The sequence below is a fragment of the Eupeodes corollae genome, chromosome 3 (genome assembly GCF_945859685.1).
Source record: "Eupeodes corollae chromosome 3, idEupCoro1.1, whole genome shotgun sequence".
NCBI lineage: Eukaryota > Metazoa > Arthropoda > Insecta > Diptera > Syrphidae > Eupeodes > Eupeodes corollae.
The window spans coordinates 138,005,767-138,020,224 of NC_079149.1; the positions used below are offsets into that span (position 1 = coordinate 138,005,767).

The 14,458-nt window shown below is 30.4% G+C and overlaps 1 protein-coding gene across 1 annotated transcript; it reads left to right on the forward strand.

Annotated features, from left to right (window-relative positions):
• The first annotated feature begins 7,609 nt into the window (after nucleotides 1-7,609).
• On the forward strand, nucleotides 7,610-10,763 carry LOC129951615 (UDP-glycosyltransferase UGT5). The gene is made up of 5 exons (XM_056063855.1): nucleotides 7,610-8,755; nucleotides 8,813-9,017; nucleotides 9,071-9,293; nucleotides 9,349-9,565; nucleotides 10,460-10,763. Exons 1-5 carry the CDS (start codon nucleotides 8,115-8,117, stop codon nucleotides 10,701-10,703), a joined length of 1,530 nt encoding a protein of 509 aa, XP_055919830.1. The 5' UTR covers nucleotides 7,610-8,114; the 3' UTR covers nucleotides 10,704-10,763.
• The last annotated feature ends 3,695 nt before the right edge of the window (nucleotides 10,764-14,458 follow it).

Genomic DNA, 14,458 nt, shown 5'->3' on the forward strand with positions numbered 1-14,458 from the left:
ACATGCGGAATGCTATTCGGAATTTCTTAATGGCAGGATGACATGTATCTTAAAATTGTGTTAAACGAATTTTTAATAATAATACAATAATTTAAAACTGAATGTTCTTTTTGAACTGATACTGACTGGAAGGCCTACATTTTGGTCTATATCTTTTATACAAAAAGATAAACCGATAGTTAATGGGTTTTTTTGCCATAATTAATATTGCACCGATGAAATAGTCAATATACGTAAAAATAGAATGACATAATATTTTCTTCACTTTGTGGGAATTGATAAAATGTTGGCTTAACTTTAGACACTAAATAAAATGGGCTAAGATGCAGCCAACCATGGGGCAGATAGTTGTTATGATGAACACAATCCTCTTAAATGTTATTACTTTTAAATGTAAGCGAGATATTCAAAGATTTAACTCTTGCTAAGTATTACCAAGCAAGTCCAGAGTTTAGGCTATTTTTAAATAAATTTAAACCTAATTTTAGGGCTAAACCTGTGGTTTAACTATAAACAAACAAATGTATGATTTTTGTTTGTGAATTGAAAAAGTTAATCATATCAAATACATTTTACGTTAACTTGCTGTCCAGAAAAATTTCGAATGATACCGTAATTGAAGAAGTTTGAAATATTTGGTGATCAACAAAATATGCCACATAGAAAAAGAAAAATATACAAGATACTGTTCAATCTATTTGAACTAAGCGACAAGGATTGCCATTCAAAATACTGTTTAAATAAAGAAACAGTCACATTTTTTACATTTCCGCAATAAATAAAAGAGGATTACCCGCTTTTGACAGGGTTCAGGTATTTTATAAAATAGTTTTGTTTTACGTACTCGAATTGAATTTGAAAAATATCCAACATTTTTGTTTTTAAATAAAAACTTAATTTAAAAAATTAAAAAAAAAAAACAAAATTTAACATAAGCAATAATTTGTGAAAGTATTGTGTGTCAAAAATTGATTAAAAATTCAATTATTAAAACTTACTTTTATTTTGAAAGAAAAGTGAAATGCATGACAGACTTACAACACTTTTCCAAGAAACTTCAAGTTCTTAACACTAATATTCCTCAAAAACAGGTAAATTTTGCATCCATTTTGCCACACAAGTGCAAAATTTAGCTATGGTGAACATTATTTTTTTTGTCCTTCGAGCCTAATTACTAGTTAGCGATTGAACCAACAAGAAAAAATTGTTTGTATTTTCAATTACCAATAAGGTAAAGAAATTCAAACTAAAACAAAAAGCCTTAAAAACTTAGCAGGGTTGGTAAATTGAGGTCAGACAACATAAAAAAATAAGCCCTAGAAAATACTAAGCAATACAAAATGATTTTCGATTGTTCTTAAGTTTTTCGCCAGTGGTAAGAGACTAAGAAACAAAATAATCATAGATTAAACCAATGCTGTCATAACTAAATACTGACAAGTGTAAACGTGGCTAAACACAGTTTGTGAAAAAAACGATGTTTTGTGAATGTAATTAAAATTAATTCAGTGATATCCAAAAAAGTGCCGCTGCAAGATTGAAAATAACTTACGTTGATCACAGCTAGGTGACCCTTTCGACCAAAACAAAAATACCTCCAACAAAAATCTTTAAAAGTTTGGATTAAATCAGCAAATCAACATGGGTTCAGAAAAGATTCCCGCAGCAACTCGGGACCTTGAGATAAACCGATTTAAAATGATAATAAATATCCTTAAAAGAAAAATCGGCGACTTTCGAGTACTAGAAGAAGTTGGTACGCACAAAATAAGGTAAATATAACAGTATAGAAGTGAGAGATTTATACTACGTAATGATAGAAGAGTATTTCGAAGAGCTTCCGGAAGTTTAATATGGTTTGAAGAGTGAAGAGTTAAAAATTGCGAACAGTCCAAGTGAATCAAACATAGATGGTCTCAAATTTAATGCGCAAACTATAGAGAAGCCTAACAATGTTCAAAGTACGGACAAGGTTACCCTTGATCCCCAGTACCAGAACACGAACGTAGTAAATAATAGAAAGTTGGTATTCCAATTGGTATCAGAGTCTAAATTTAATGTATCCATCAATTGTGAAGAAAACGAAGAAGTAATTTTTCTCCAATTAACTAGATTGCAGACTGATACATTGTTTAAAGCAATTACACAATAATGTATTGCTAACGCCAAATACAATGACTTCAGCGAATATCAAATTGGAAATGGAAGAGATACGCACCGAAGAAAAAACGGTTGACGAAAATGGTGTGTTCTATTAAAGTGCAAGTAATTGAAAATCTGGACAAGGCGGATTTGTTTCCCTTTAAAGAAGTTGAAGAACTAGTTGGTTTACGAAAAAAAGTATCTTCTAGTTCGATTTCAATGCAGACAAATTTGAATTATAATGAGAGTCAGCACTCAGATCACATAAATATCAATCTTGAAGACACAAACAAAAGAACAGGTACCTTATGTTAAAAGCATAATTTTCTTCACCTACAGTTATACGGAAACAAAGTCCCATTCCAAATCTCGTGTAATTTCCGAAGCTTCAGCTAATTTAAAAATTGACACAATTTCCAATAGATTGAACCAAATAGAACTAAGTTACAACGGGATATATCTGCCATAATTTTTAAATGGAGGTATTTTTCTCTCAACGTAGACTGTACAGCTAGGAACGAAGGCATATCAGGATACCAGCATTTCAAATCAGAGGTTTAAACTAGCGAAGAGAGCGATTCTATTATTACACAAATTCACGACATTCCAGATGACAAAATATCGCCCTTACAAATAAGAAAAATTTACAACGACAAATAGATAGAAGCACTTCAATTGCAAATCTTAAATATATCTAAAGACGATTTACAGCTGAAAGGCATTGAACTATACAAACACAGTGGTCACTCATCCTTAATTTTAGTACTTTGTTAAATTATGTGCATAGTGATTGTTTTAATTCGTAAGAAATGTCAGTCCAAAAATTAAGTAAAAAAACCTTTCTGGCCGCCCGCAGGATGTTCATGAATGAACATGATCCGAATATGTAGGTATAAATAGTTGTCAGTAGGTTAAGAACAATTGAGTCGAAATAAACATTCACAAGAATTGAGACATGTCTTTTATTTCTCTCCATAATTATTTTCAAGAACCGTTAAAGAGAAGCGTTTTTAAAACACATTATATCTAGTTATTAACAAAGATTTATTTGATAATTTGACGAAATACAAATTTTTGTGTTCTAGATACAGTTTAAATCACTTTACTCGTACTTTCATGATTTTGAAAAGTAAGCTTAAGAATTAATTTTAACTAAAAGTTATGAATCCTAACTCCGATTTAAGCTTTATATTGAAATTAAAAAAGAAACGTTTTCAAGATATTTTGTTTTTATTTTTTAAAAACTTTTTTTAGGTGATAACCTTTGTTAAGAGGACGAGTTCGTTCAAAAAACAAAAAATCATTTTTATGCTGTTTTTTTTTTTAAACCTTGAGGGCTGAAACACATACAAGCTTCATCTTCGGCTGCCTTACACTGGGCCTGCTTCGAGGTTAATTTGAATGACACTTTTAATTTGACATTTTCTAAAATGGCACTTCTGTCATAAGCAGCTGTTATTTTTTCGCAAAACAAAATAAATGAGTTTTGAAATCGAAAAAAATGTAATTTATAGTGGAAGTACATAGCTTACACAGACTATAATAACCCATGGGAATCAATCCAAAGGCAAATGTATTTTGTTTGTTGACTTTTTACAGCTGTCAGACAAATCAAATTGTCAACAAATTTTAACGAAAGCTCCGTTGGGAGTCACATTACGTAACATTACGTTCTTTTCCTTACAATTGTCAAATGAAACGTGAGGTCGAAGCTTTATTGTGATATAGCATGCATTGTGTTTCAGCCATTATGGTTTTTGTTTGACAGGTGAACACTAAAAATAAGATACTTCAAGACTATCAATGTAGTACCCTACCTGCGGCGTGATGGACTATGATGATAAAGACCTTGGGTTCAATCTCTGCTTATGCTACATAAAGCTTTATTTCCCGGATACTGGCTGTGTCGAGGGATTGACAAATACTTCAAGAGTAATTCTTGTCATGCAAAGTGCTTTCTTAATTTTGTTTTCAGGATTCGGCATAAAAACTGTAGGTCCACTTCATCCCTAAAACGACTCACACAGGAATGTTTGAGAGCTGTAAGTTATTAGGCCCTCCACCTCCACCTCTCCACCTCCACCTCTCCACCTCCACCTTTTTTATTCATTTCTAAATATCCATAGCATCAAAAAAAAAAACCTTAAATATATGCTTATTTCGAATTACCAAAGGTTATTTCTCAAAAATGTGACTTGATAAAGGGTGATTTTTTAAAAGCTATAGAAAAGTTTAAAAGACACATAAAATTTAAAAAAAATTATGAAATTTGAATCGATAGTACGGTGCATATAAATTAATGTTTGATGGTCGATCCGCCTAGTCCAATTTTGGCATACTCTTTTCAATATTTCGTCCGGTATCTCACAAATAAATGCTTCAATGTTATTTTCCAATGTGTCAATTATAGCTGGCTTGTCTGTATAGATATAAGCTTTAAAATAGCCCCACAAAAAAATAATCTAAAGGCGTTAAATCGCGAACGTGAAATAAAATGTTCACCAAACTCGCCTCTCAATAAGTCAATTTTTACGCGTGCTGTGTAGCATATGGCTCCATCTTGTTGAAACCACATGTCATGCAAGTCAAGCTCTTACATTTTGGGCAAACAAAAGGTGGATATCATCTCACGGTAGCGCTCACCATTCACAGTTACGTTACGATTCGCATCATCTTTGAAGAAGCACTTTCCAATGATGCCACCACCGCACCAAACTGTGACTTTTTCTGGATGCATTGGTAGCTCTTGCAATGCTTCTGGCTGATCTTCACTCCAAAATCGACAAATCTGCTTATTTACGTACCCATTGAGCTAAAAATGTGCTTCGTCGCTCGCTGGAAGAAGCGTGCGATGAACTTTCTTAGCAGAACACGCATTTTGATAATAAAATTCAATAATTTGCAAGCGTTTTTTGTTTGTAAAACGATTCATGGTTAAATTATATATTAAACTGAAGATGTTTGACGGTGAAACAAAACACGAAACGTGCGTCAGCTGTTTAAACCAGTGTTGCCAAAAAGATAATAGCTTAAAAATCACAATTTATTATAATGATTATTATTATTATTATTATTATTATTATTATTATTATTATTATTATTATTATTATTATTATTATTATTATTATTATTATTATTATTATTATTATTATTATTATTATTATTATTATTATTATTATTATTATTATTATTATTATTATTATTATTATTATTATTATTATTATTATTATTATTAATATTATTATTATTATTATTTTTTTTATTATTATTATTATTATTATTATTATTATTATTATTATTATTATTATTATTATTATTATTATTATTATTATTATTATTATTATTATTATTATTATTATTATTATTATTATTATTATTATTATTATTATTATTATTATTATTATTATTATTATTATTATTATTATTATTATTATTATTATTACTATTATTATTATTATTATCTTTATTTTTTCTTCACAAAAAAAATACAGGCTCACTTACATTTTAAAGATTTACAAGCATGGCTATTAAGCCGTCTGCCGGTTGTATCTACATTTTAAACATTGAGAGAGAAGTTATTTTTTAGCTGTTATATAATAAAAATTAACAATTTACAAAATAATTTAAGATTAAGATACTGATTATGATTAAGTATGCCAGATTGAACGATTTTTTTGATTTGAAAATAACAAATGTTACAGGCTTTCAGTTTAACAAAAACAAAAACTACTAACATATATCTTGAAATAAATATTAGTTTGGTATAGTTGAGCTTATTGGTAATTTTTAGGTTTAATTATTGATATTTAGATACATAAAAAATACATAAGAAAAAAATGGAAGAGCAGTAAAAGACTTTCAATATCAACATTGAAACGGGCTTTAAGCTTAGCTAAAACAAAATTATATTAGAATGAACATTACATTAGAGGTCCACGAATTTCTCCATGAATTTCTATACGCAACAGCTTCAGAGAAAAAACGGATAAGAAGTTTCCAACCACCCTCACCATTCAAAACTCCAAGACAGTCCTCAAACGAAAGGAAGCTCTTATTGAAGTAGAAACACCGGATCTCTTGTAAGATCGGACATAACGCTAGGAAGTGGAAAACATTTTCAATTTGATTGAGGTTACATAATGTACAGTTAGGATTTATATCATTTCTGTGAGGTCTATAGTGTTAAGCTCAAGCATCTCCCTGCGAACCTGAAATATCAGACTTATCTCAACAAAAGTGAACTTGGTTCAAAAATAATTTGCTTCCCCCAAAGAGAAATTTGGTTTACTGTATAATGATCTAGATTCGGACTCCCTTGCCCGATTGAGAAATGTCTGAAAAATGTTGTCATCTATAACAGAAATACAATCGTAAAGTTCATTCCTCCATGAATCTAGATTATCCAAACAAAACGTCAAAGGAAAGTTATGTTCTGAGGCCAAATAACTCCAATCTTTAAAAGGTGTGTACCTGTAGCGTAACGCTGTTAGCAGAATCCTTTTCTGCAAATTGTTGTTAGATCTTTGCATGACTTTGATTATATAGTCTGCATTCGCTTTTAGATTCTTTAAAAAAATTGGTGGTAGTCCCGACTCAACGTGTATGGCATATAATTGGGGGTATTAGATGGGAGTCTTAAGTTTCGCTTGAAGAAATATCTTTGGATAGTTTCTATTTCATCTAATTGCATGTAGCCATAAACTTCATTTCCATAGCAAAGGCAGCTTTTATTTACAATCACAATTTATTAGCATTTAGAAGTTGAAGGTACCCAAACTAATTCTTACAAAAAACATAAGAAAAAGTACAACTTGTTGTCCGGTTACTAGACTCTATTGGCCAGTATTACTTACCCTGCATTCACCTTGTTTTTAAAGATCAACCATCTACATTTTGGAACTTATTTTTAAGAGCATATTTTCAAGTCACGCGAAATACATTAAAATGCATACAATATTCGTACATGCGAACAAAATACTATTCAAAATATAAGAATATCCATAGTTAACTCTAAGTCTGTGAATAAACCATTCTACAGAGGTCTTGTACTTATAAAATTTTAACGAACTTCTTCTATAATTTCAAAACATTCTATGCTAACTTGCTGGGTTTAATGTACCTACGAGTGCCTTATTGTACTATGTTTACTTATCCCATAAAACACTCATTTATAGCGTGTAAGAGGTAATTCAATGTTTAAAACACCCGCCTTTAAAAAAAAGAACAATTAATGAGACATAACGTCCCCTAAAAAATAATAACAAAAATAACAACAATACAAAAGCATAAAAGATCAAATTACAATAACAAAACACAGAACAACAAATAAAACGAGTTCTTTAATCACTTTAATAGTTTTTTTTATTTTATTTACGTTCAAAACACAGCTGATAAAAGTGTTCTCTTAATCAATCACACTTCATATCAAATTCATGTCGATGTTATTTCTCTCTTAGAACAGCTCTTTTTTTCCAAGATATTAATATAATCATAGTTTAAATCTACGACTTCAATCGAAAATAAAATATTAAATCTATTTGTAGTACTGCGGCGGTCTTTAAGCACGTCTCACAAGTCTCACGTCTCGCACTTTAGCAGTTGTAGACACTTTAATGGCTGCCATTCGATTAACCACCACCTTTTATTTCTATGAAAAATTCATTCGATTTAGTCACCAGGTTTTATTTAAGGTTTCCGGTTGTCGGTCGTTTGTAAATTATCGTTCATCATTTATTGTTTAACGGTGAAGACGAATTATCGCTTGATTTGTGAGATATCTATTAATAGATTAACTAAATAATAATTCAATTTTTGTTGTTGTTGTTTTTTGTAATTTTCTGGTCTAAACCGCTTTTTCGCAAAAAAGTTGACTACAAAGTTCAAAGAGAAAGATAAGTATTGAGTGGGTCTAGGGCAGCAGCTACCTCAAAACCTATCTATACATAAGTTACTTTGTGAGAATAACAAAAACAATGAAGTCGAAGTGTTTATCATTTGTATTCATTTATGTGCTAAGTCTTTGTTTGGGTTTTGCAGAGCAAAGTAATATTCTCGGGTTGTTTCCACACTTCGGCTATAGTCATTTCAAGGTGTACTCCCCCATTCTCAGGGAGCTTGCCAAAAGGGGGCATAATGTGACGGCAGTGACGTATATAAAAACTCCAGAGCCCCATCCAAACTATCACGAACTTCTGCTCGAAGGCAAGAGTGGGGTTGATGTGTTGAGCTTGGAAGATCACGTGCCGAGCAGATCACTGTGGACCATGTTTATGGAATTTTATCTCCTTCATGCTGAAGGTCAAAATGCCTGTGAAGCGTTCTATAGCTCGCCGCATATTGAAGATATCATCAGACGTCACAATGAGAAGCCATACGATATGGTTATATTGGAGATATTCAATACCGACTGCTATTTGGGCTTATCTTATCTTCTTCAAGTACCTGTGGTGGGCTTGAGTAGCTGTGCTCTAATGCCATGGCATTACAGCAGAATCGCATTGCCTGACAACCCGTCGTACATTCAGTCGGAGTTCATAGGTTTTTCTGAGGAACTCAACTGGCAAGAGCGTTTGATTAATTTCATTCAAAGCAATGGGAATAAACTTCTCTATCGGTATAGGAATATGCGAAGATTGTATGTTTTGAAAGTACTAAGCTTGTTTGTTTAAAGGCTTACCGAGTGGAATGACAATGCTGTGATAAGGAAATACCTTAACGTTAATGTTGATGTGCGTGAGATTGCCAAGACGACAACAAGTCTTGTGCTTGTGAATCAGCATTACTCACTGTCGGGGAATCGGCCTCTTTCGGCACAGGTTAAAGAGATCGGTGGAGTTCATATTCCTGCAGGAGAAAAACTTCCAACTTTACCTAAAGTGAGTATTTGTTTTAAATAAATACGATTTTTATTAAATAAATACATTTTCAGAACATAGAAGACTTTTTGAACGCATCGAATGAAACAGTTTTGTTTATTAGTTTTGGTTCGATGGTTAGAAGTTCAACATTGCCAAAGGAAAAGTTTGATGGTATAGTTGCAGCCATTAATAAACTCAATCTTAGGGTTATATGGAGATGGGACAGTGGGAAAGCGCCTTTTGATTCTAATAGGTTTATGTTTTCCAAATGGACTCCACAATTGAGTCTTTTGTGTAAGTTTCTTATTCTTTGAAAATACATTTTATAGAATGTTCTTATATTTTTAAGGCGATCCAAGAGTTAAAATATTTTGGGGACATGGAGGAATGTTAGGGACAACAGAAGCAGTTTACTGCGGGAAACCTATCATAGTAACTCCATTCTATGGAGATCAGTTTTTGAATGGCAAAGCTGCTGAGAATAGAAAAATTGGGACTGTACTCAATTATGACCAAATATCAGAGCAACATGTTTTGGAATCTCTTCGAGAAATTATGAGACCGAGGTGAGTTAAAAATATCTGAAATAACAAATATTTTTACAATTAAAAAAAAGTTTAAATATTAGGAGACTGCATTGTTAAAAAAAAGTTACTGTATTAAAAAATGAGGAAAAGTTAAAAGTGGATAAAAGTATGTGTACATTTATGGAAATAAATATAAAAAAATTGATGTTTAAATGATAGTTACATTTTCTACCACGATAAATATTTGACGTTTGGTTCTAGGTGGGATTAAATTTAAACTTTCGTTTTGCGAATTGAGTTAAAATTAAGATTTTTTTAACACTTTTTTCACTAAAATTCACACAAAGTGGAAGAAATTTCCTTCTAAAACAAATCTTCGATCTTACATCGTTCATTTTATGTTTTAAAACAAAACCCTTTGCAAAGCAATTCTCTTTTTGGGTTGTTTGTTTGTTCTGTATATGAGCCCGAGATATAAAAAAATTCAATGCAAAATAGTTGACATTAAATATTTTTTTTATTAGAATACAATATAAGCAAAAGAACAATAATTTCGATCTCCACAATATCTTGGGAATCTTTACGTTTAAACCACTTTTAGACTACTTCACAAAAGTTTCAATCTGAACCCTTTTTATTGACCACACTGAATAAATCATGGTGGAAAATTTAACCAACATTTTGGAGCAATTTAGACACGAAGTAATGACAATACGATTTAAAGCATAGTACATCAGGTGTATGAAATGTATGAATGGTTTTTGAGAATATTTGAAAAAGGTTAAAATTCTTTTAGATGGCACCTAAGTTCAAAGATCGAATAAATCGATTCTGAAAGAGTTGTAGGTACCTATATAAAAATTAATACTTAAATAAAATAAATTGTCGACCTTTTATTGCAAAACTAATTTTCCCTATTTTTTTTTTAAACAGGTACAAAGAAAATGCCGCCGGTCTTTCAAAAATATTCCGAAATCGTGAAACAACCCCACTGTCAACAGCAATTTGGTGGATTGAGCATGTACTAAGGGAAAAACTTGCACATGACATCTTGCGGACAAAAGCAGTAAACATGAATTGGTTCATCTACTACTCACTAGATTCGATAGCTTTATTGATTTTTTCAACAGTCCTTCCGATTGCTATTGTTTATATAGCAAAAATACGTTATTTTTAATGTTTTGTACAACAAATAAAACTTTTTTTAATGTGGTATAAAATATGTCTAAATATATTATGAGATTTTTTTTATTAATGATTTATTAAGATTTTGATCATTTGTTTAATTACTATTAAATAATTAATACTTTCCAAAGGAGACAAAAAAAAACTAATTCCATTCAGTTGTATTAAAATGTGGTTAAATCATGATTAAAGTTTGACATTAGCGTGGTGAATAAAAAATTACTGGGTAACTTTTTTCATGGGTAAATTCAGATCCTAATCAAAAATGTATTTATTTTTGTTGTGACGCATGGAACAGGACTGAAATTATTTTGTTTATTTATCATCGTTCTACTGTAGCTTTTTTAACGTGTTAACGAGTGAGGTATAGCTGTCAAATTTCAATCTTAACATTTTGAACTTCCCATGGGAAGTTATTGTAATGGATGCGGTTTGTCAAATTGAAAATTTTGACATTTATCGACGTTTCAAGGTCCCTAGACTCGGGACGTTTATTTTCGTCGTTTTTGTTTTACAGATAATAAGGCAGAGAGATGAAGAAAGGGCTGTCAAGAAAATTGCGTGGGTGATTTTTTCACCATAGCAGTTTGAAAAAAAGGTAAACATTTTGGTTAACCCTCAATATCTTATGAACCAAAAGCGCTAGAGACTTGAATTAAATTTTATACAATATATTGTAACGTGATATCGAAGAAATATATTTTCCATTTAAGGTTTTTTTTATAAATCAAAAAAACTGAGAAAAAAAAATTGTCACCTCCAGAATTTTACGACTAAAATATGATTTCATCTCCAAAACATTTTGTGTAACGAAGAATAATGTTTTTGACATCTGATAAAATTTTGAGAAAAATCGAATTGACAGTTTTTTTTTTATAAAAAATAAGAAACTAAACAAACATAACTCAAAGTTGGTAAAAATCAACATTCGATACAATTTTGAAGAAAATCTAATTGACATTTTTTTTACAAAAAATAATACTCTAAATAAAAAAAAATACTAAAACTTGGTAAAAATTTTCTTTCGACTCAAATAGCTTTTCAAAAATTAAAAATATTGGCTTCAAACTTATTTTATTTCACAGAAAATATTGTTTTCAATATTCAGTAATTAGTTTTTTCCTAAAAAATAAAATCTACAAAAAATAATACGCAAATTTTGTAAAAATTGATACGAGTACATATAGACAAACTTTTAAGGAAGACAAATCGACAAATGGGATGGGAAGTTATCAGTGTGGGTCGCATCCCAGCCTCTTTTCTTATAATTGAATTAGTATTAATGCAAAGAGGGGTATTTGGCGACAAATCCAGATCTGCATAATTGAATTGATATTAAATCCAAAATAAATCAATTTATTTTGCTCTATGGAATGGAAAAACAGTGAAAATTTTGTGTTTTGACAGATCTAGATTAAGAATAAATTGATTTATTTTACAAATGGAAAATCCCATAAGATAAAAGGTTGTGGACAGTTTGTGTTGATATTCAAAAAAGAGAACATGAAGGGATTGTTTTCCTCTGCTTTGATAGCTGTCAAAATCGAAATGTTTATTGACTGTTTATAATTATTAGGTTGCTTGAATAATGATACACTATGTGTTCATTGACATTTTGTAATCTTGATTAAATTTAAGTCAAAGTTGTGCTTTAAAACTCGCTTCCAAGCTAATTGACATCAAAATCTTATCTCTAAGCAAACTGCAAGAGCTAATCGTTGATGAAAATGTATCCAAAGGAGGGTTCTCTCAAATATGTCTGACAAATTTTGTTTCATTGATTCAAATTTGAAAGTGCGTACAATCCAACGAATTGTCAAACCTGAAGCAAATTTAATTTTAAATGAAGACTTCAAGCGATATTTTAAGAAATAAATTTAATTTTCTATAGACTCGAAAAAATAAAAAACAAAGGAAATTTGTAAGCATGTTTGATGTACACGTGTGAACGCTAATGTTTTCAATCCGTCAAAAATTTCTCTAACCTTATGTGTCAAAAAATTTGATAGTTTGACTCCCCCTAATTAAAATGCAGCCTTAATAATTATTGAACAACTGGAGAATCCTAGGAGTTTCGAACTAAAAAAAATAGATTTAGGTTCCTAAGCGATTCTTGGTATAATAGAATGGTTACATAGTTATTTTTATTTAAAAAAGCTGAAAACAGAATAAAAAAGGTCATGTTACATCATTTAACTATTTCCCATGATATTCAATAACAGAACAGGAACACTATTAAAAAATGTAACAAGTTAAGCTCATAAAAATTTATATACATATATTTTTTCAATTAAAATTGCATAGCGTTAATTTTGTAACATTTTATGTGCGGTGCAGCATGCATCATAAAGTCTATCTCTATCTACATAACGGTACATGTTTTCCAAATAGGTAATTCTTTTTGGTGATAATTGCGCTTGGCAAAAGGATTTTAATTAAATTCCATTTCACTGCTGATGAAGTTGCTTTTGGCAAATCCCATTTTTTGCATCATTAAAAAAACAACCAAAAATAAACATAAAAAATACTATAGTCGCTATTTTATAGTTCTGCATGTTTCTTAAATTAAATATAAATTGTTTTTTGAAAATATAGGGATAAGCTATGTGCAAAGGTACACCCATATGAAAATTCTCACCTGCAGCGCTCTGGCGGCATTTAAGGGTATAACAATTTTATTAAAACTTGAAAGGAGCTTCAAAAACATATGAAGAAACCAAATACCAAAGGTTATTTAAGATTTAATTATAATTTTGGAAACCACAAGATAGTTCTTGAACTTAAAGAAAGTCTTCTTCTTGTTCTTCTTTACCTTACTTTAACGTATAAGCTATGGAAGAAGGCGCCACGACTTATTGGTGCTGAATATAGGAGGCAGGTTTGCATATTAACAAAACAATTTCAATATTGTTCCTTCTTCGAAAACTTGGAGAGCTTCTCATCAAGATTTAATTAAAGCCAGATTCCATTAGAATTAAGATATTAAAATGCTGTGCACAATATTCACATGAGCGTATGAAGGCTTCTTTATGTATAGTTCCTATAGCACTATAAAACTTTAAAGGTAGATAATCGAATAAAGTTAGCATTTTTGATTGTAAAATGTTTTGAGCTTTAAAACTTTTTTGTGGTGTGGTTACAAGAACTTCTAAAAGGTAATGTTATTTTTTTAAATTGAAAATGTAGGATAGACGAAATTCCTATATATTTTGATTACATTCCAAAACTTTATAATAAAGATTTGTTTTGTCATTTCTGTTAAATAATACAGAAAATAAATAAAATGTTGTATTCAAAAACATTGATTAGTAAAAAAAATGCATTCTTAGCTGTATGAAAAGTTTCATTAGTTGTTGTCTATGTTTTGACAGTTGAGAATGGGCAGGTTCAGACATCATAAGAGTCTTCATTTGCAGTCAACTGCATTTTTTGAACGTTAATTTTAAGTTTCATAAACTTCAAACTCTTACTTCACTAACCTTAACATGTACCTTCAGATAATTGTGCAAAAACTACCAAAAAGATAATTGTCTACAAAATACTCTTCAGTCAAGCTACAAGTCCATCTCGACTTGTGTTTTTTATGTTAAATAAATATTACTTATCCATTTACCAATTTGACAAGAAACCCTTTTACATAAAACATCAAATAGAATAGCAAAAAATAAATAAATCAAAGAGTAATAAAGTTCAGCTTTTAGTTCAATGAAAAATTATGATTAGTTGTCATTTTGACGCTTGCGTCAA